This window comes from Labrus mixtus, chromosome 23 (assembly GCF_963584025.1).
Source record: "Labrus mixtus chromosome 23, fLabMix1.1, whole genome shotgun sequence".
In the NCBI taxonomy this organism is placed as follows: Eukaryota; Metazoa; Chordata; class Actinopteri; order Labriformes; family Labridae; genus Labrus; species Labrus mixtus.
The window spans coordinates 2,904,738-2,924,811 of record NC_083634.1 but is presented as its reverse complement, the minus strand read 5'-3'; the positions used below and the strand labels follow the sequence as shown (position 1 = coordinate 2,924,811).

Genomic DNA, 20,074 nt, shown 5'->3' with positions numbered 1-20,074 from the left:
TCTTTTCTTATCTTATCTTAAAAATTATGTGATACTTCACCCTTGTTTTATTTTATAATTTATATCTCTTGTAATTCTGCTTTTTTATTTTACCTAGCTATAGACCAACATTGTAAAAAGGAATATTGCTACTTGACCATCTTTATCCTACATTATGCATCCATTCTCTTTCATACGATTTGTCCCCATGAAAGGTTAACAACAACAATTCAAATAATTACCAGCTGGAGAAAAACAAGCTAATGTTATTATTATTATTATTATCATTGTAATTATTGTTTTAAGACATCACGTCTACATTTAGCATGAATTTACCTTCCATTGCACCGAGTAGTCTGTGGAGTCATCACATCCACCCAAAAAGAGGACAGAGTCAGATTTCTTATAAAAAACAGTGCTTTTATTTATGTAATACTGTGGAAAAATAATTACATACCATTTTTAAAAAATATTGAAGATAATGAAATTAAAAAATGAGAGTTTGATAACGTTCGTTGTACATCTTTTGAACAGTTTTCTCTGCTACGAAGAACAGTACAATAAGATAAACATTGGATTTTCCTAAATTCAAAGACACAATAATACAGGATACAGTCCTACCAGAGGTATAAAAGTACTGTAACAGGATTGTGAGAGAAATGATATGGACATATACTGAAACTCACACCCGCACGCTTTTGACACAGACATGCACACACACTCACACTCACACTCACACTCACACTCACACACACAGATGCATACTTTCATCACACGCAGGTGAGTCGGGCGCTGTGTGTTTACAGTATGCCTTCCATACACGCGCAGTCATTCACACATCTATACAAACACACTGTACAAATCGATGTGCGCGCCTACGCCCACACACTCCCTCTTGAACTCTCTCTCTCTCTCTCTCACACACACTCTCGCACACCCACACAGTCACAGTCATACACTACTACATGTCAATATTGTGGACAAGCCTTCATTGAACCTCTCCTTACGCATTTCTCCTCTGGCCGTTTTTGGCAGACAGACGATGAGGAATGATTCAAAATGGAAATGTACGACATGTTCCTCTATAAGGCCACTCAGTTCTAAACCCAACATCTGTGTTGTTTTTTTTCTCTCTGTCTGCACCAGGCGTGTAGTTAAGAGCTCGGACAAAAAAAAATGTCTGGGAATGACTCAAGGCCCCCGGAGCCTGGTTTGTAAAGCAACAGTCACCAATAGAAGGAGCTTCTACTGCATATACATGGTCTAAGGTGAAGAACAACATGAACACTTGGCACTAGGTTTTTCTTTTATACACTGATATACCCTTCTCTCAAATAAAATCCTGAATTGAAGGATCTTTCTGTTGGCACAACTCTTCACCCTGTCTCAATGGAATCACCCAGGCAAACTCCCCAAAGTTATGTGCGCTCGTGTTCAAAACGTTTGGTCCATACATACACATTTACATGTTTTACATTGACAAAAATAATTCTGTAATGTTAAAAAATAGAATACAAAGCTCTAGTCAAGTGTGCAAATAAAAAGAAGACAATACACAGATATAGATAAGGGACGTCGTCTATGCATGAATACTGTAGATGAAGTGCAAAAATGATGACAAACCCCTTCCCCGACTCACTCACACTCCACCGTCTGCACGCCGCTGCCTAACAGGCAGGATGGAATGTACCAATGCACCCAAAGGGCAGTATGGGAGACTACATTTATATGTGCTCTATGATCATGGATAAGACAACCAGCAAAAAAAAAAAAAAAGAAGTAAAAAATAATGGCGGCCAGGAATGACTTCCACTGGTTGAGGTTTTCTCCCGATCGGGGGGGTATTACCATATTGGACAGTCAGTCAGGTTTGCCTTACGACGTTCTCGCTCATCATTTACAAAGTCAGTTCATAGAGCTCCAAAAGATCTGTGATCTCTCGTCTCCTCTCTGCTTCTCGCTCTCTCTCTCCCAGTCTTGATTGTGACTTGCGCTGTCCGCTCTCTTTCAGAGCTCGGATATATACGAACACGTCCGTCGGGAGTTTTGGGAATTCAAAAATTGTGTGGAATTTCCCTTCCCTGTCTCGCTTAAAAAACTCCTTCTTTCCCCTCCCTGTCTCACGGGCATGGTCTTCTGACTCTGTGCATGTGTTTTTTTTTTTTTGGGGGGGTTCTGTAGGGCGTGTTAGTGTGTGAAAATGTGTGCCTCTATGATTGTGTGTGTGTGTGTGTGTGTGTGTGTGTGTGTGTTTTAAGGTGTGACACTATTTATAAGATGCGTCCTCGTGCTCTGCTCAGACTGTGAGGTGTGTTTCTGCGTCTCACACGTGAGTCTGCATCCTCTGTGTGTGTCGGCTGTGGGAGTAGTCAGAGTGTTGCGAGGTGTAGGAGAAGCGAGTGGAGCTGCCGTACTTCCCAAGTCCAGTCTCTGATCCCGGGGGAGGAGGAGGAGGAGGACCCCCGGGACTGACGCTGACCGCTGGTGCCCCAACACCTGACCCCACCCCGTACATCTCATAGGATGGGCCGGCCTCGAGTGGGGCCAGGCTGGACGGGGCGAAACCCATGCGGTACGTCTGGTAATGGGAGGGGTATCCGTAGTTGTCATAGGCCAGCTGGGAATTGGAGTCCAACAGGCTGCAGTCCCCTTGGAATTCACCAGCCACAGGGGCGGGGTTAGTCGGGGGTTGCTGGCTTTGCCCCCCGCGAGTGAACGTGTTGAACTGGGCGTAGCTGATGTGGGAGAGTCTGGATGGTGGTCTGGGGTCGTAGCAGGCCTGCGGGCGCCCGGGGGAAGTGAGGGGCCCAGGGGGAACGGGGGCTCCCCCGCTGGCTGTGGCTCCTGAACCGCCGGCGCTGCTGCTGATGGACGCCGCGCCCCCCGGTGTTCCTGTAGGGGAGCGGTAGTCCGAGTAGTGCATCGTGGAGCGGGAGGCGGGGCGGCCTTCATCGTGGGTGGAGGCTCGCACGTTGTAGTAGCCGTTTGTGGGATCCTGTAGAGAGAAATTAAAAAAACACAAACACACAAGAGGTGACATTAAGGACCTGGTCTACAAAAGGGATCAGAATCAGAATCAGAATCAGAATCGGGGTTTATTGCCAAGTACATTTACACACACAAGGAATTTGACTTGGTGTATTGGTGCTAAACAATTAACAAGGAAATAAAGCAGAACTAGCAACAACTTAAATAATACAGTATAAGAAGATATTACAATATAGAAAATAGAAAATAGGAGCAAACTGTAAAAGGCAGAATTACTTTTGGGGATTTTTCTGCACTTAAACATTAGTTGCACAAAATGGATTGCAATCCATTTTTAGTGAATTCCCTCAAAAGTTTGGAAGTTTAGGAGGGGTAGTTACAAATAATTGTGCATATGCCAAAGTGGATTTTAAAGGTCAAAAGGTCTCTATAATAACATTAATGATGTGATGCTCCTCCCTGATCCCCAAAGAGCATGTGTCTGTGCGTCAGAAGGTCAGGGTGAACCGGGTGTATATACGGCTGCTCAGCATCCAGGTCTACATTCATCAGGATTGTGCTGTGAGGGCACTTTGCACTCTTCTTTGTGACTCAGCTGCTTGGGATCAGAGTCCTTTTTCACAAATGTATGCAAATTGATGTGTGAAGAAAAACAAGTCCTCAACTGGAATTACCACATCGCAGTTTTTTTACGCCTCTGCCAAACAAGCCCAAGAAGCATTTGAGATGAATCAGCGTTTCCCACAGAACGACAGCTTCAGTGTGGGTCGAGACAGCGGGGGACAGGGGAAATATACTTGTATGTTTAAAATATGAACAAGAACAAATTACCCTAAAAACAAAAAATGGACTAAATGAACCCAAATTAAAAATAGGAGGTTGCACAACGATCATTAACAGGAGGATGTGTGGAGACTGTTGTTGTGACCTGCGGCTCCTTTTCCCACATTTCATTCCCAACTCTAAGAAATGCGAAGAAAAAAAAAACATATATGCAAATACCAAAATATCTGTGATAGGCCAGATCATTTCACCAACTGAGACCCCGTACTGGTCCTCGAATGCTTCCCTTTTACATGTCCCTCACAGGAAGAGAGTTTTCTGTTCTTATGCTCCTAAACTCTGGAACTCACTACCTTCAGACATTGAAAATGAGTAATCTTAAAACCTTCATTTTTTTATTCTGGCCTTTAATTTGGGAGTCGTTGTCTAGCCTCGGTCAACGTTTCTGTCATTGTTTTTACATTAGGATTGATTTGAATGTATTGATTGTTCCTACATATTGTATCATATCATTTTGTATTAACTTAAATTTGTTGTTTTAATGATTTTATTGATGTCTTTCCTGTTTTAGTCTCTCATGTCTGTTTTTATTTCCTGCCTGTCTGTTCTTTTGTGGAGCACTTTTGGCTTCATGCTTTCATGTATAAAAAAGTGCTATATAAGTAAAGTGGAGTTAGAATTCATATATATCAGTCGGGCTCCTATATGAAGTTATCTCTCTCCATACTTCAGTTTGTGCACATTGTGTTCTAGAAAAATTGCTTGGAATATAACGATATTTAATATAGAGTTTGAGCTTTCTCTTCTCTGAACAAGTTAACTACAAAAAAAATCTGAAATCCTGATTTGGACATTTTTTGCCCAAAGCTTTCGTCAAGTTAAAACTCTCTATTTAACTGTGGGCCTCTCCAGCAGGATGCTTCTTGTGGAGGATGGTCTTCCTGTTCACTGCACCCCCTGCTGAGTACTCCACTATCACTTCTGACACGGTTCTGCTTTTCTCATTGTCTCTAACATACCCATCTTCTCCCCCCCCAAACCCCAACCCCACTCCTAACTCTGTATCACTGCTTTTGGTGCTTCAGGCAGCTGGGGGAGAGAGAGAGAGAGAGAGAGAGAGAGAGAGAGAGAGAGAGAGAGAGAGTCTGGCTGAGGGGTGATCTAACCACCTCCTGGGGTGGATTCATGTCTGTGTTTCTTCAAAGTGATCCAAGGCAGCACTCCAGCTAGAGGGGTGGTGTGTTTGCCCTCACAAAATATTCATGGGGGGGGGAGTTTCAGTAGAACATTTTGGCAGCTTCACGCGTGAAAATACATCCACCAGCTAAGCCCTGCCCCCCCCCCGGTGTCAAAATGTATAAATGATTTACGCCGGCTGAATGAGCAGAGTACGACTAAAACATCCTTTATCTGTTTAAAAGTTCTCACTCCTCTGATTGTTTTCCTGCTTTGTCTCTAACAACCCCCACGATGAGTAAGCCAACTTTGTCAGTAATCAGAGAAGTTGCCTAACAGTTGGACGGACACTTCAGGGGCAGAAGGAGAACAGAGGAGCAGCAGATTTAAAGAAATCCAATCATCCTTGTTTTGTTTTTAATATCCTCCTCTTGTGCAACAGTAACACACACATTACGAGCCTCCAACACAACATCACTGCATAAGTAGAACACGCTGACGTTGAACTGAACTGCTTTCCCCTGAAAAAGCAGCTGATGCCAGGAATGCATCAACACACACCTAACAGCAGAGGACAGATAGAGGTCTCAGAATTCTCCAGGCCTGAGACAGCTGCAGCGAGAGAGAGGAGTTTGTACTGATGCAGAGAGGGGGGGATAGTTGTAGTGGACTGTAGTCATATTTGTTAGTCATCCTGGCTGTCTAGCAACAGTTAAACAAACATCAGCACTGTAGGTTTCACTCTTAAGCACTGAGCTAAAGGAGAAAAGATAAAAAGGTTTGAAAGTCAAAGGAAAATGGAACTACTGAAACCTTTCATGTTGACTTTCACCACCAGAGAAAAATCTAATAAATCAGCTTTCAAACATTCTTCTTGACAGTCTTGTGAAGTGTTACAGTTTTTGTGAGGCGATCGATGAACACACAAAGAAAATCTATCAGATTTTAAAGATGCACTCCTGAAATTTTTTTTCCTGAAACCCTCCTGATGTGGTGATTAACACATGCACCTCACACTACAGCTGTGAGACAGGAGAGGGGGGGGGGTGCAGAGATAGCAGACCAAGCAACAGAGTCTGCTAAAGGGGCTTTCACACTTGCAGAAAAGCCCTGAAAAAACTCCTGATGTTTATCGGAGGAGCTGTATGTGTGAACAGAAACGGACACATTTTTGGCTCAGACAGTATTTTTTTTCAAATTCACCGCGAGCCAATGGGAGGGGGGAGTGGTGTTTATAGTATATGCACTGAGCGCTGCACGGTGCATAGACTGTATGTGATCTGCAGAGTCCCTCTGCACCTTTAAGAAAAAGCTAAAGACCCAGCTCTTTCATGAATACCTACTAACTTAATGATGATGGTCTCCATATTATTGATGATGATGATGGTAATGACGATGGTTTTTGTTTGATAACGACGACTTATAAGATGGTTTCTATACTGATTAGGGCTCTCAAGAACTGCCCTCAATGTTTTGCTTTGCCTCTGGTCACTTCCTGTCAGCACCTGTGTGTCCAATCAGACTCAAAGCTGATCGTTTGCTCTTACTGACATTGTTCCCTTTTTTCTAGATCCTTGCTTGTGTTGTACTTACTCTCTGATGTACGTCGCTTTGGATAAAGCTGCTAAGTGAATTGTAGAATTGTATGCAGGCGACCACTACCATCTCGGTGTGTGTAATTAACCTGCTGCATTACGTTTTCTGTTCTTCAGTATGCCGTTCTGAAGAGAACAGTAAGTGAACAACCAGGTCAGGAGGATAGCCGCAGCAGTTCTCCTGAAGCTATATAGATAACTCCAAGAGTGCAAATGTGAAAACAGCGCTATAATGACAATATTCACCTTTTTATCAATGCTACCTGTGAAAACCAGAGTGAGGCTGTGTTTTCAGAAACCCTCCTCTTCATCCTCTAATGGATACTTCAGGTGCACATGTGCAACCTCTAGAGGGCTCTAGATGACCTTTTTTGGTGTATCGTCTAAAAGTGATGTCACCTCTAAGAACACATCAGATGTCAGTAATGACTTTGTTGCTTCATTTATTCTAATGCTATACATCTGGTTTTAATGTCTGCCTGGTGACATTCTCTGTGTTGTCCTGGGTGACATCATTTCCATGAGAGAGGAGGAGTCACCATGTCCGTCATGTTTAGGATATGAGGTATTCTTCAAATGAAATCTTGCTCAAAAAGTGATTGCACAAGACCTGGCTATATCAGTGTTTTTCTTCATTTTTTCTGCACCTCTAAGAACTCTAAGTATCTTAACAAGGAAAAGGTTTGTTAGCTTAGCTTGTGAGGACGATCTGCTCCCTTGGTTTTGATAGAAATGTGTCTCCTGCATCTGTGTGAGCTCACCTTCAGGTCATACTCCTGGCGGGTGTCCAGGGTGTCGCTGCGCAGGTCAGACTTGAGCTCTATGTCGTCCTTAAAGGGCTGATTAGAAGGAGAGAAGGACACAGAGGGGAGAAACTAAACCATCAAACAACAAAACAAAAAAACAAAAACAAAAAAAAAAAGAGGAGAAAAAGGTGCCGCAACAAAAAACAGAAAGAGGGAAGGAGGCAACAGAGTATGACAGGAGAAGAGAGAACGGGTTGTTAAACGAGTTAAAAGGAGCACTCACAGGGGAAACATGGTTTGTTTTCATTGAGAATGGGGAGAGGTTACTGAGTTAATCTGAGGTTTTTCTCTTCTACGACTACAGGCTGTGTAAACATATCCCGCCGCTGCTCACCGAGTACATGGCCTTGACCATGCGCGAAGCCGTGGACACGCTGCCGGAGTCCTCCTCCAAGCTGTGGGTCTCTTTGTTTATCGTCTCCACCTTGATGTCAGGCTTACCCAGGGTGACCCCGCGCCGACCTGGAAGCAAAACAAAGGTCCAGGTTGAATACAGCTGGAACACGCGTGGTGCTGTGTTTGTCGTATGTCGGAGGGGAAGTTGTAGGTGTCTGATTTTTTACTCTGCTTTAGTGAGGAGGATTTAAATCATAATCCTTTAAAAAAAATAAAAAAGGATGCACATTACTGTACATGCAGATATATGCTCTTTGTTTTATTATGTATGTGTTCAGCACATGGAGGGTATGACTCACTGCCTTTGCGCTGCCTGTAGAAGATAAGAACCAGGACAAGCAGGAAGATGAATAGGAGGATGGTGGAGCCCACCGTCCCACCAGCTATTATCCCCACTGGGACTTCCTCTGAAGTGGGTGAGAGAGAGAGAGAGAGAGAGAGAGAGAGAGAGAGAGAGATGCGTTAGGGATGCCAAATATACAGCTGCACAATCAAAGATATACAGTATACAAAAATATCTTTAAACCTAAATTGCATAAGAGTCGCAGAGAAAATTATTTTTGCTAAATATGGAGTTCCAGGTCCGTTTGTGATGAAAAATGTAGACTAGAGTCAGGATTTCTCACTCTGCGGTAATCCATATATTGGAGGACAACCATATAACGATAAATCAGGCTCTCTGGTTAACTTAAGAACACAGAATACTCCTAAAAAGGTCAAGTGTCAGGAGCGCTGGATAGACTAGTGGTCATGTGGCGCGCTCCATCTGCAGAGGCAATAGAGCTCAACGCAGTGGTTGTGGGTTTGAATCCGACCTTGGCCCTTCGCTTCATGTCCTCCCAACATTTCCTGTCTCTCTTCAGCTGTCCTGTCCAATAAAGGCAAAACGGCCCAAAAAATATCTTAAAAATAAAAAAGGTCAAGTGGACGATTAATGTTTCCATTTGGTGTTAATTTAACCTCTTTGTGGAAGAAAAGATGGCGCTAACCTGTGGTGAAATGGACGCCAGTGAGATGTTGTAGTTGTAGTTTGTTGTGTGATGGCTTTGGATTATAGTTTTTTTTAACTGTGATAATGGATTAATAAATACTGAAAGGGAATGAGTGGACTAATCACCTCAGACCCATCTCTCCCCCCCCCCCTTCAGGCAGACCCTACAGGGTACCCCTAGGCAGGAACAACCAATTTAAAAACTCCTTTGTCCCCTCATCTATCAAAGCCCTCAACACCACCGAAGCTGCACAGTGTGTGTGTGTGTGTGTGTGTGTGTGTGTGTGTGTGTGTGTGTGTGTGTGTGTGTGTGTGTGTGTGTGTGTGTGTGTGTGTATATGAGTGTGGAGGTGTGTAGCTGTACCTGCAGTTGTTCATCACTGTTCTTAATTATTGCATATTTTTTTGTAATTGACTATGTAAGGTTTTGAATGAATATTTAACTGTTTGACAGATGAAAGAAACGTCTTTTGATATTTTGTGAAAAGAAGACTTTTTGATTCAGTAGATGTCGCTCTTGAGCACCAGCATGAAACCAAAACAAACTGCTGTTTTGGCGACACCTCCTCTATTCTGAATCCTCCGCTCTCCTCCAGCAGCACACCTCCAACCACCTCTCCTAGCTCACATTCACACAAAGGAGTTATCAAATAGAACGCACATTAATTTAACACCACTAAGCGCAAAGCTGCTGACAAAATTGTCCTCGTCTCGAGCTGTGTTGTTGTGTTAGCATGCTAATGGTAGCGCTCTTTAGTTAGCTCATAAGGGATAATGTACAACAAGCAGGTGCGTTTCCTTATAAGGGTTAATTTCCTTTGTGAAAACAAGCGTACTGTAACGTGTGGGGATTATTACAGGACTACATTTACTGAGAAGAAGTGATTTTAAACTTCTGCTCAAAAACAGTTTCCCATGAGCTTCCACAGTTAGATCTCTGTCCTTAGGAAGCAGCAGCTACTCTGCTCCTCGCTCCCTCTCTGACCCGTACATGTCGAAGGCTGTTGACGTATATCGTGTTACGTTGAGAGTTTTACTTCACACGTCTTCTTCTGTTTGGTCAATTTCTCTGACATCCAACCCCTTGTTTCTTTAACCTCATTTGGTTTTGGCTTTTCTTTTCTTTTCTTTCTGCTTTCCAAAAAACCGTCATCAGTGAAAGTTTATGCCCACAGTTCTGTGGATAGGAAACATGTCCTGGTGGAATTTTTCTAATATAGCTTTATCCCTGAAAGCTACTCATGTATTCTTTACCTGTTCACAGATTGTTATTTGACATTATTTTTTGGGAGTAGGAGTTTAAAACATGACTATTGTATGCTAGCTCATTGGGGGTCCTCTATTATCTTTCTGTAAAATATCTGGCTGAAACCACTTCATGCTGTGTCTTAGGAAAACTTGAAAATAATTTAAATAAACACACCAGTCTCCTCCAGTGAGATGATCATGGTCCCCGGGCCGAACGAGTTCCAGGCCGTGCAGTTGTAGGTGGACATGAAGTCGGACTCCATCACGTTGTTGATGGTGAGGGTGGAGAGGACGCCGCCGCCCTCCGCTGACGGTTTGCTCTGCTCCACCGTGTATCTCTCCAGCAGGGTCCCTTTCTCCTTCTCCCACACGTTCTCCTTCCACGCCCACACCTGCAGCACACAGGAGGCCACATCAGATGAAGTCATGAGACATCAGGTATGTTGTTAAAGAAATCAGAATATATCAGATGAATCAATTATTCCCAACTCCACACTTGGAACCTGACATGTTTTCATGATTTTAATCTTATTTTGTTGTAGCTATAACAAGCCATCACTGCTTCAAACATAATTTAATATAATTAAATATATATGATGTATATGATGCTGTACTATTATGATGATAAAATCTCCCACACTAAGGTCATATGCATCCAGTTATGTATTTAAACACACATGAACATATAAATCAGGTATATTTAACATGACTGCTTTTAACTGTTTTCATGTTTTTTCAAGGCATGTCCTCTCTTGTCAGGGTCTAAACGCATCAGAAAAAGCTTTAAAGGGGACATATTGTGAACAATCCACTTGTACAGTGTTTCTGAACATATATCTGAGTAACCTGAGTGTCTACTGACCCACAAAATATGAAATAAACCCATCCAGTCCTTTGTTTGTGGTCTGCATAAGTCTTACAACACAGAGAAAAATGCTCTGTTTCAAATGTGCTCTCCTTGTGATGTCACAGTGGGATTCTGGTAAAAAGAATTACCCTCCACTCCCCTGGTATTTCTACCCATTGACTCCACCACCAGCCTAGAACAAAACTTTTGTGCAGGTCGGCCATTTTTATTCTCGCTAGCGAAGGAGTGATGTCTACTGGGAAAACTCAGGAGGGGGCTCATTGCATTTAAAGAGACACACACACCAAAATGGAGCGTTCTGAGAGAGCTGGTTTATACAGGGTCACAAACCTCCTCTGGTGCTTGATTCATGTTATATTTTGACCAAAGCACAGCACAGATGTTTCATTTAGACCACAGGGGACTGTTTTAAAAGGTGGAAAAGGGGGAGAATATGTCCTCTTTAAGATAATCTAGACTTGCTGTTTCCCACCATTTCCAGCTAATCTGCTGTATTAATGTGGTTTGATAGGTTATCTTCTGTCTCTCCTAAATAATACATTTAGGAAGAAAGAAAGAAAAATGATATGAAGATAAAAAATATGAGCAAACATTGTAATAATTAAACTATTTGATAACAGATTTTGATCTCGTCCATGATAAAGGAGTGACTGGTTTATACATATATCTTATTTAGGGAGAGAGCCATTACTGTCCTTATCTGTCTAACTCAGATACAAAGTGCAGAAAGATCTGACACATCCAGATTTACCACCAGAACACACTCACATCCAAACACACACATTGCACGACTTGCCAAGAACAGCAACAGTTTGTATGTTTTCACAGACAAGGGGTGGAGGTTGGTGGAGGTTGACATAGCCGGTGAGAATCTTACACATTCTCCGACTCTAAAGCCACTAAAAGCAACTGTATTATTCAGCACAGAAGTACTGTACCAGAGCGAGTTAATTATGCATAAGCCCACATGTTCCCATAATCTGCCCACTTATTCCAGAGAAGGATAATCTCCTGGCTGTTGCGTTCACAGGGACAACTGCTCCTCTCCAGTCCTTTATATTTTATAAATCTTTTTCTGTCCCAACCTACGCCACTTGCATTAAGAGGCGCGCACCGCGAGTCAGGACGGATCAGTCACAGAGGCCGGAGGAGCCGAGGAACTACTACTACTGCTGCTGCTGCCGCTCTGCGATACAGGAGAGTGAAGAGAGCGTTCAGGATGGATTCTGACGCAGGGAGCTAAAAGCAGACCGGCTTAGTGTTAGTGTTGGTTTGTTTATGTGATGTGGATGGAGGAGAATTCTGGGAGAGTTTAAGGGTGAGTCACCACTCAAACAAAAAAAAGGGGGAAAAAAAGGGACATTGCCTAAAAGCATTACCGGGCAAGAGTGGAGCCATTTAGGAACAGAAAGGTACAGTAGAATACAAATCGCTGTCAGACTGGAGCTCTTTGTGGCCAAAGCTTTTCCTTGTTCTGTCTGTATAATTGATGCTGGGTTTAGATCTGGACCTTCTCATTGAGTCTTTTTACTCACAATCTTATCTGGAGGAGGCGTACTGGCTATGTAGCATTTCACCTCGCCTCTCTCCCCTCTCACTGCATACTGGACCGGGTCACTGGAGATGATGGGTGGACCTGTATGGGTTAAAAAAAAGAGGGAACAATTGAGTGTTTGGGTGAGAGAAATAAAAGAAATGACTCTAAAATACTGCAAAAAACATGATTCAAGAGTGGCATTTTTCCATTCCCTTTAAAGACCTTACTCAGAGCGTTCAAGCTCAATTGTATGGTTTTAAAAAATAACTGGCCACCACTTTGGACATACAAACTTTTTTTTTTTCAATTACTGACAAGCTGGCCTTTTAGAAAGTGCACGATTTTTCATCTACAGGCAGTGTCATATTAAATTTGTGTGGATGTTTTCCTGACCGTTAACAGTGAGCGTGACCTCAGTCTCTCCTACTCCAATCCGTGGGACGATGGCCTTACATACATACTGGCCGGCATCAGCTTGGCTCACCGACTTCAGATACAGCTGGTTGCTGTTACTCAGAACCTGTGGGGGAGTTAACAGAACGGACACAAATATAAACAAGTCGGCTAAACCGCAGGACGGGGGGATAAATAAAACAGAAGCCCACATGTGCAGACGTGTTATACCTCCACCTGTTTACCTTATCATTGTAATTAATCATCTTGTATACTTTCTATTACTCTGACCCTTACTGGCTAACAATGCAAACTCGCTTTTAACCCATCACAGAGGTTTTTGCAGTTGCTTAGCAACGTCATCGATGTGGAAATTAGCTGTGGGAAAATGATGTCTAAATATGTAACCACCTAGAGAGAGCTATGTACCTGCAAAAGGCTGAGTATATAGAAGTAGGTGTAGGCCGAGTCAGGCCAGGGTCGGCTAAGGCAGACTTGTAATGAGGCCGATTACATTTACTATGCTGCAGCTGTCTTGTGTTTAGTCCTGATGTTGACTAAAAACAATAGTGATATTTACATACACCTACTCAACATTGTGAAAGTTACAACACCTACTCAACTTGTCCAAGGGGTTGAGGGAACATAGGGCTGAGGGAACATAGCGTTGAGGGAACATAGGGCTGAGGGAACATAGGGCTGAGGGAACATAGGGCTGAGGGGACAGATAGTTGAGATAGGGCTGAGGGGATATAGTTGTTAGTAGTTGTATAGTTATTGTTGTTTTTTCATCTGATTTAAGCATATGAGTAGATTTTTCCCTTTAGCCTAAGCCATGTGACTTTTCCCTTTGTGCTAATGCTAAGCTAACCTGCTGATGGCTTTAGCCGTCTAGTTCATGTAAAGACACAGAGGTTGAATCAATTTTGTCCTTCCTTTTTTTTTGTAAACGGGCTAATTATGTCAAACTCACTCTCTCCCTATGTTTCCTTGATAATGAGTGAAATTGATAGAAAGAGGGCCTGATGGCGAGGAATGGAAGAAAGGCATCTTTGTGTACAGACAAGAGAAAGCCCATGAATGACAGGCTGCTTTTGTAAACAGTGAAGAAGTGTGAAATGTAAAAAAAAAAAAAAAGTGTGAATACTAGAAGAGAAAAGAAATGTGAGAAGCGTACGTTTTGATTCTCTTACCATGTTTGAACCCTTTTTGAACCAGGTGAGCGTGAGAGGAGGGTTTCCAGCCCATTTACAGTTGAGGGTGACATCAGAGTCAACGTCGACGGTTTTTGGCTGCGGCTCCACCAACAGAATCGGACCGACTGGAGACACAGAAAAACACACAAAGAGATGTTCTTTTTGTTGTGCCTGAGTAATAATGCAGTAGGACTAAAGGGGAGAAGCCGCTCGGAGGAAAGAAGAAAACACAACAGCGGTGTGTTTCATCCCTCTGACACTACACTGAAGTGAGCGAAGTGGGCCACAAGTGAGTGAACGAGGTGAGACGAGCAGCGTGTGACTCACAGTGAACGTCCACCAGGATGCTGACGTTGGTCTTTCCCACAGCGTTGAAGACCAGACAGGAAACGGGCTCTGTGAAGAAGGAGTGGTCGGCTTTGGTGGTAAACACACTCTCCCTGGCACCCTGCAGCACCACGCCTCCTTTAGCCCACCTGGGATTAAAACACACCATGTTATATACTAAATAATATTATGCAAAAACCCTGAGAAAACATATCTGAAAAAATTATGTGTGATTTTTCACACTTAAATGTAATATAAATCAAGTATCTCCTCTGAAAATAACTCTGTGAGTCATGACTGTCTACAATGGGTGTAACACCCGAGTCCCACTGTCTGTGATGTTTTCAGAGTTTTCAGAGTCCTATCTTCACTTTGTTTACATCGCCTGGACGGCCGGCTGACTCCTCCCCTCACGTATAAAAGTTGTTTAATTGAGGGACTAGAGAAAAGAAGAATAACATACTGTACTCACTGCTTAACTGTGTTTCTAGATCACGCTCATTTCAGGTAAATTTACATGCAGTGTGAAGATACGAGCATAATAAAGATCGCTAGAATTAGCATGCTAACACAACAATGCAGCGCAAGTTGTTTTGGTTTCATGCTGGTGCTCAAGGGCGACATCTGCTGGATCAAAAAATCACATATAAAGCCTTTAAAGGAGGTGTTTGCATATCCAATAGTCTCATGAAGTAGGTGCTTTGGGCATTGAACCATCACTCTGAAAAGAAGAAACCTGCACACTGCTCTTGCGAGGCATCACCAATGTATCAGAAAAAAACCCACAACATTTTGGTCCTTTGTCAAGTATGTTCACAATTTATATATTTATATCATATAAAAACATCTAATCCTGAAAGTAATGGATTCATTTGATTTAAAAAGTAGCTTGTGCAACTGCATAGTTAAAAAATATATTCTTGACACTGCCTGCAGCCCATGCACATGCAGAAAGAGCATCAAGGCTAAGCTAACTGTGGTGTTCAAATTGAATTGGTTGACAATATGTAATAATGTTGTTCAATTAAAGTATTGGTGTAAGCCATCTGTCAATGTGTACAAAAACATATCGGTGCAAATATGGTGAACAATCCACAGAGAAAATGTATATTTCATTCCAAGTCAAAAACGTTAAATATGGGTCGTCATATTGGTAACCAATTAACTTTCCTGTTCTGAAAATAGCTTACGATCTCAAAAATCTCACATAGGTTCGGCTCTAATCAAAACTACAATTATCTAAATGTCTTTTTTTCCCAAAACATTTTCTCAATGGAGTAAATTTTTAGATGCTATTGGGGAGGCAGCCAAATGTTTGCAGCACTAGAGTCCAAGACAAACAGTGTAAAAGAATAACATTCCTTTAAAGCATAACATATGAAAAACGGGGGGTAAGTGCTGCTTTAAGAGGCCCTGTATAAATGAGTGTGCTCGCTGGTGGATTCAGACCTGTAGCCCATAATAGGAGGGTTGGCGGAGGCCTGGCAGGTGAAGGTGACTCTGTCCCCCTCTAGGACAGAACGAGGCTCAATGGACAAGGTCACTGATGGTGGATCTGGAAGAGAGAGAGAGAGAGAGAGAGTCACATAAAAACAGCCTTGCTTCATTTAATATTATGCTGCAATCTGGACCGGGGGGTGTAAAATGGCTTCTGTGCATTACTTAAAATGGCTATAAAATGTTCAGCTTCTGGCAGATGTTTTATATTTCAAAATATGACACTTTTAATGAGGCCGGGATTTAGAAAATGTTTTTTTATGTGGCAATTAACAAGAAAATATAATCATATATTGTGAAAAAAATTTGAATTCTTTCAATAGAAATGTAATATATTTTATGATTTTGAATTTTAACTGATACTTCTTGAGTTTTGGCTTTGTTGTTTGTTTGTTTTTTTACTACTTACGGTGTACGTTGAGGGTGACGGTTGTGCTTTTTCCACTGGGAACAGCCAGGTTCGTGGCCACACAGCTGAAGTTCCTCCCGGTGTCGGTGTCGACGGGCTGGATGGGCAGGTAGCTGCGCGTGGTCACCCTCTTCCTGTCTGGAAGCACCTCCTGATGACGATGGAGGGAGGACACATTGAGTGAAGATGAAGCACGGTGAGATGGTAACTGGATGTTCTGAATGTGTGTTTAGTGGTTCTTTCTATTTTTGGACCTACAGTGATGCTGGCGGCCCCCTCGACAGGCAAACCGTCTTTAAGCCACTCGATCACAGAAGGAGGTTTCGCCCCTCGAGACACGCAGCTCAGGTTGTACGACTCCCCCGCGTTCAGCAACACCTCCGGACCCCCATCGATCACCGGTTCATCTGGGGGGACTGAAGCAGGATAGGACAGCGTAAGAAACATCCCACATGCTTTTTGTAGACACACACACACACACACACACACACACACACACACACACACACACACACACACACACACACACACACACACACACACTGACACCTGAATTCAAACATACTGAGGACGGTGAGTTTGGCCCTTCTTGACCTCAGGGCAGCATCAGGGGCCTGGCACTCGTACAGAGAGTCATCAGACAGATCAGCCGACAGGATCTCCAGGTTATACTGACCCAAGTCCTGAACGCGGAGCACACGGTACCTGGGCCAGGCTGGGAAACACAAAGACACAGAAGATCCTGATTTAGTCGATCTGATATGTAGTAGGCCTGTACAATATGACAAAAATAATGATATTCAAATCAAACGCTCAAACCAAACCCAAAACCCCGGCTGCAGCCAACTACCCCTAAAACATAATCATTATACAAACTCTCACCTCTCACACCACAACATTGTTTAACATATTCAACACATACCATACACACTGCTCAACTCCTCAACTCTCTTCTACCTCTCAAGTCCCCCAAAGCACCTTCTCTCCCTCCCCTTCTCTCTTTCTCTCTATCGCTTCTCTCACTTCTTGTATCCCTTCTTAGGTATTTCATATAGTTTTGTAATGTATTTGCTGGTTGTAGTCTGATGTGTGTCTATTGATGTCTTAGTATTTTGCTGTCTGTATTTGTTTTAATTTTTTTTTACTGTATTTTGGAGTCGTTGTCCTGACCTTGTCTGTTTGTTTTTTTTGTGCCTCATTTGTTATGTATATGTCACCAGTTTGTCATTCTATTGCACCTAATAAAAAAAAATAATAATAATAATGATATAAAGTGGGATTAATTAACACTGATTATAGAGTGCCTAGCAGCTATTCTCACAGTTTCTTTATTTATCTGCTGTCTTTCATGTTTTACACAATATCTGTGTAAGCAAAATGTCCATTCTGAATCCAAAATAAACTGAGAGTGTCGTAAATAAGCACCAATTCATCAGGTGTCAATTTATCTATATTAGAGCCTGACCGATTAATCGGCCGGCCGATATTAGCACTTCAAGTGGCTATCGTTATCGGCTAATTTTATCGCAGACATGCGCTGATATTACCAGATTTATTCATCAGTCAAAAAAAATATATTTATTGTCATTGTGGCATAGAATAGGAAATCATATACTCTGATCTTGGTCCATTTTGATAGACCAACATCGGCCTCAAAATATCAGCAAACAGTATATTTTATTGTGCTAAACAGAAACGATACTAATACAGGCAAATCTAAATTCCTTGGCTCAGACAACACAAAAACTGGTGCCATGATTTTTAGATTTTATGGTGACTGTATATTCAAATGTTTAGATGGTTAGAGCTTCTATTGTAGCTAGTTTCAAATCTCTTAACTTTTCCTAAAACTGCTGATCAGGTTAGTTTACATTTCCTAACCTTCTTTTCATCCTTTTTTGTAGCTAGCTGCTTACTGAAGGGGAATTCATGTCACTACAACTTTAATATCTGAACTTTAACTACAAACAGCGAGTTCATCCCATGTTTCCTGTTTCCTCACATACCCTGGTGGTTTGTGCCAGAATGCGAGAAAAAAAAAAGAAAACCACACAGCGCACAGCTTGTAGTGCGTCCTGCTATGAGCAAACATCAGATCTGTGTCATGCATGAAGTGAAATCAAGACTTTTTTCTTTCTCAGCTTAAATGACCCCAGAGACATGTGTGGCCCCTAATGCGCTAGATCTGCACAAACACAAACGCATGACTGAACAAACACATTCACACACAATCACATATACTTACACACAAGCCTCTCCAATCCACTCCCCTTCCCCCATCCCACACACGGCCCAGCTGTGTCACTGCCGTACATTCTCACCATTAGGTGGCATCCATGCTCTCTCTCTCTCTGTCTCTCTCTGTCTCTCTCTCTCACCAGCAGGGGAAAAAGACGAATGCATTATGACAGCAACGTTTTAGAGGACTCAAATCGACTCCAGTCCATGGTGCAGAATTCATGTTTGCTGCCCAGACGTAGATCGCATGTGAAATTCTCTGTGCCGCTTCCATGTGCAGCGTCTGAACTGAGCAGCGCTGCCTGCCTAACCTTGCGTGTCCTTGCTTCTGCATACATGTGTGCAAGAGTGTGTGTGTGTGCATTGTATATACGTGCATTTGCATGTGAAATGTCGAGAGCGGGGAGAGCGTATGAAAAGCCCAGAGAATAAGGGAGGGGGGGACACAGAGGGACAGAGCCTCACACACAAACACACACACTGAGTGTATGTGTGCATGAAGCGGCCAGTGTTCATTCACATGTTTTTTATTTAAAAGCTTTGGCTTGAAGCACTGGACCATTACAGTAACAATTTGATTAAAAGAATGGAGAGAAGGAGAGACAGGAAGAACGGAGGAGGGACAGGAGAGGACATAAAAGAGGAGAGGAAGGAAGGGGTTGAGAGGAAAGAGGAGAGTGCGAGCGGAGAGTGTGTCAAGCAAGGTGAGTGTAAGGAGAGAGAGAAGGAGCGACAAGGTAGGGAAGTTAAATGGAGACGAGGAGAGAGGGCTCTGCACAACAGAGGCAGCTGAGAGAAGGAGAGAGAGGAACAAGAGGGAGCTGGGATGGGGAGGTCGCAGTGGAATAGCATGACAGACATGTGGAGGAGAGGAGAGGTGAGGAGAGGGGACGAGCAGAGGAGCAGAGAGTCATTACTGAGGCCACAGGACTACAAAAATAAGCTCATAGCGTGCAGTGTATGACAGGAAAGAGCAGCAGAGAAAAGAAAAGAAATTAAGTATGAAAGGTAGGAAAAGTAAAAGAAGGAGGGGGATACGTGAACAAATATGGAGAATGGAGCATGTGGAAAACAAGACAACAGCAAGTCACAAATGATGCATCCTCCCTCTGGACCAATCAGTTAAAAATATGCACAATTGTTTTGACCAGTAATTGCACAGCCTCCCCCCCTCTGGGCTAATCAGTGCAATTCTGAAAATTCTGCAACACAGCAATAAGATGCATCATTCCCCCCAGTTTTTGTCAAAGTCAGACAACAGACGTCTCAAATTGTTGTTTTTTTGACAAAACAGACAAGCGGGACACTTCATAAATCAAACTGGAAGTGACTTCACTCGGGACGAAAATGCAACACAAGTGAACTAAAAGTGCAAAGAGCTACACAACAGGAAAAGAGGGGTGAAATGAACCGATGAATTGGGCTCTCGATAAAACGAGATATTAGCCAGTCAGTGTCACCCACTGCTCGTATGACAGATTCAATAACGTGATGCTGCTAAAGCGAGTTGAAGGGTGTCAGTTTAATGTGCCCGGGGGAGTGTAGACTGTCCCATGAAACACTGGATGATTTATGCAGAAGGTGGCTAAAGTTAACATCAACTGAAATCAATGCACAGTTTGTCACATCATGGTTTTGATTGGAGAG

General features: G+C 42.8%; 1 protein-coding gene across 4 annotated transcripts in view; it reads right to left on the bottom strand.

The window, feature by feature from the left end:
* Nucleotides 1-378: 378 nt before the first annotated feature.
* Nucleotides 379-20,074, bottom strand: part of kirrel1a (kirre like nephrin family adhesion molecule 1a) — a 40,310-nt gene continuing 20,614 nt past the window's right edge. The window contains exons 3-15 of one of the 4 annotated variants that reach the window (XM_061030701.1): nt 16,755-16,904; nt 16,448-16,605; nt 16,190-16,340; nt 15,733-15,838; nt 14,284-14,432; nt 13,954-14,081; nt 12,761-12,887; nt 12,366-12,466; nt 10,138-10,354; nt 8,023-8,130; nt 7,662-7,789; nt 7,283-7,396; nt 379-2,974 (exon numbers count right to left, since the gene is read on the bottom strand). In XM_061030701.1, coding sequence (XP_060886684.1) covers nt 2,303-2,974; nt 7,283-7,396; nt 7,662-7,789; nt 8,023-8,130; nt 10,138-10,354; nt 12,366-12,466; nt 12,761-12,887; nt 13,954-14,081; nt 14,284-14,432; nt 15,733-15,838; nt 16,190-16,340; nt 16,448-16,605; nt 16,755-16,904 — 2,309 coding nt within the window. In that variant the 3' untranslated portion in view covers nt 379-2,302. The remainder of the gene's footprint in view (nt 2,975-7,282; nt 7,397-7,661; nt 7,790-8,022; nt 8,131-10,137; nt 10,355-12,365; nt 12,467-12,760; nt 12,888-13,953; nt 14,082-14,283; nt 14,433-15,732; nt 15,839-16,189; nt 16,341-16,447; nt 16,606-16,754; nt 16,905-20,074) is intronic. The other 3 variants (XM_061030702.1, XM_061030705.1, XM_061030704.1) reach the window with 3 other exon arrangements.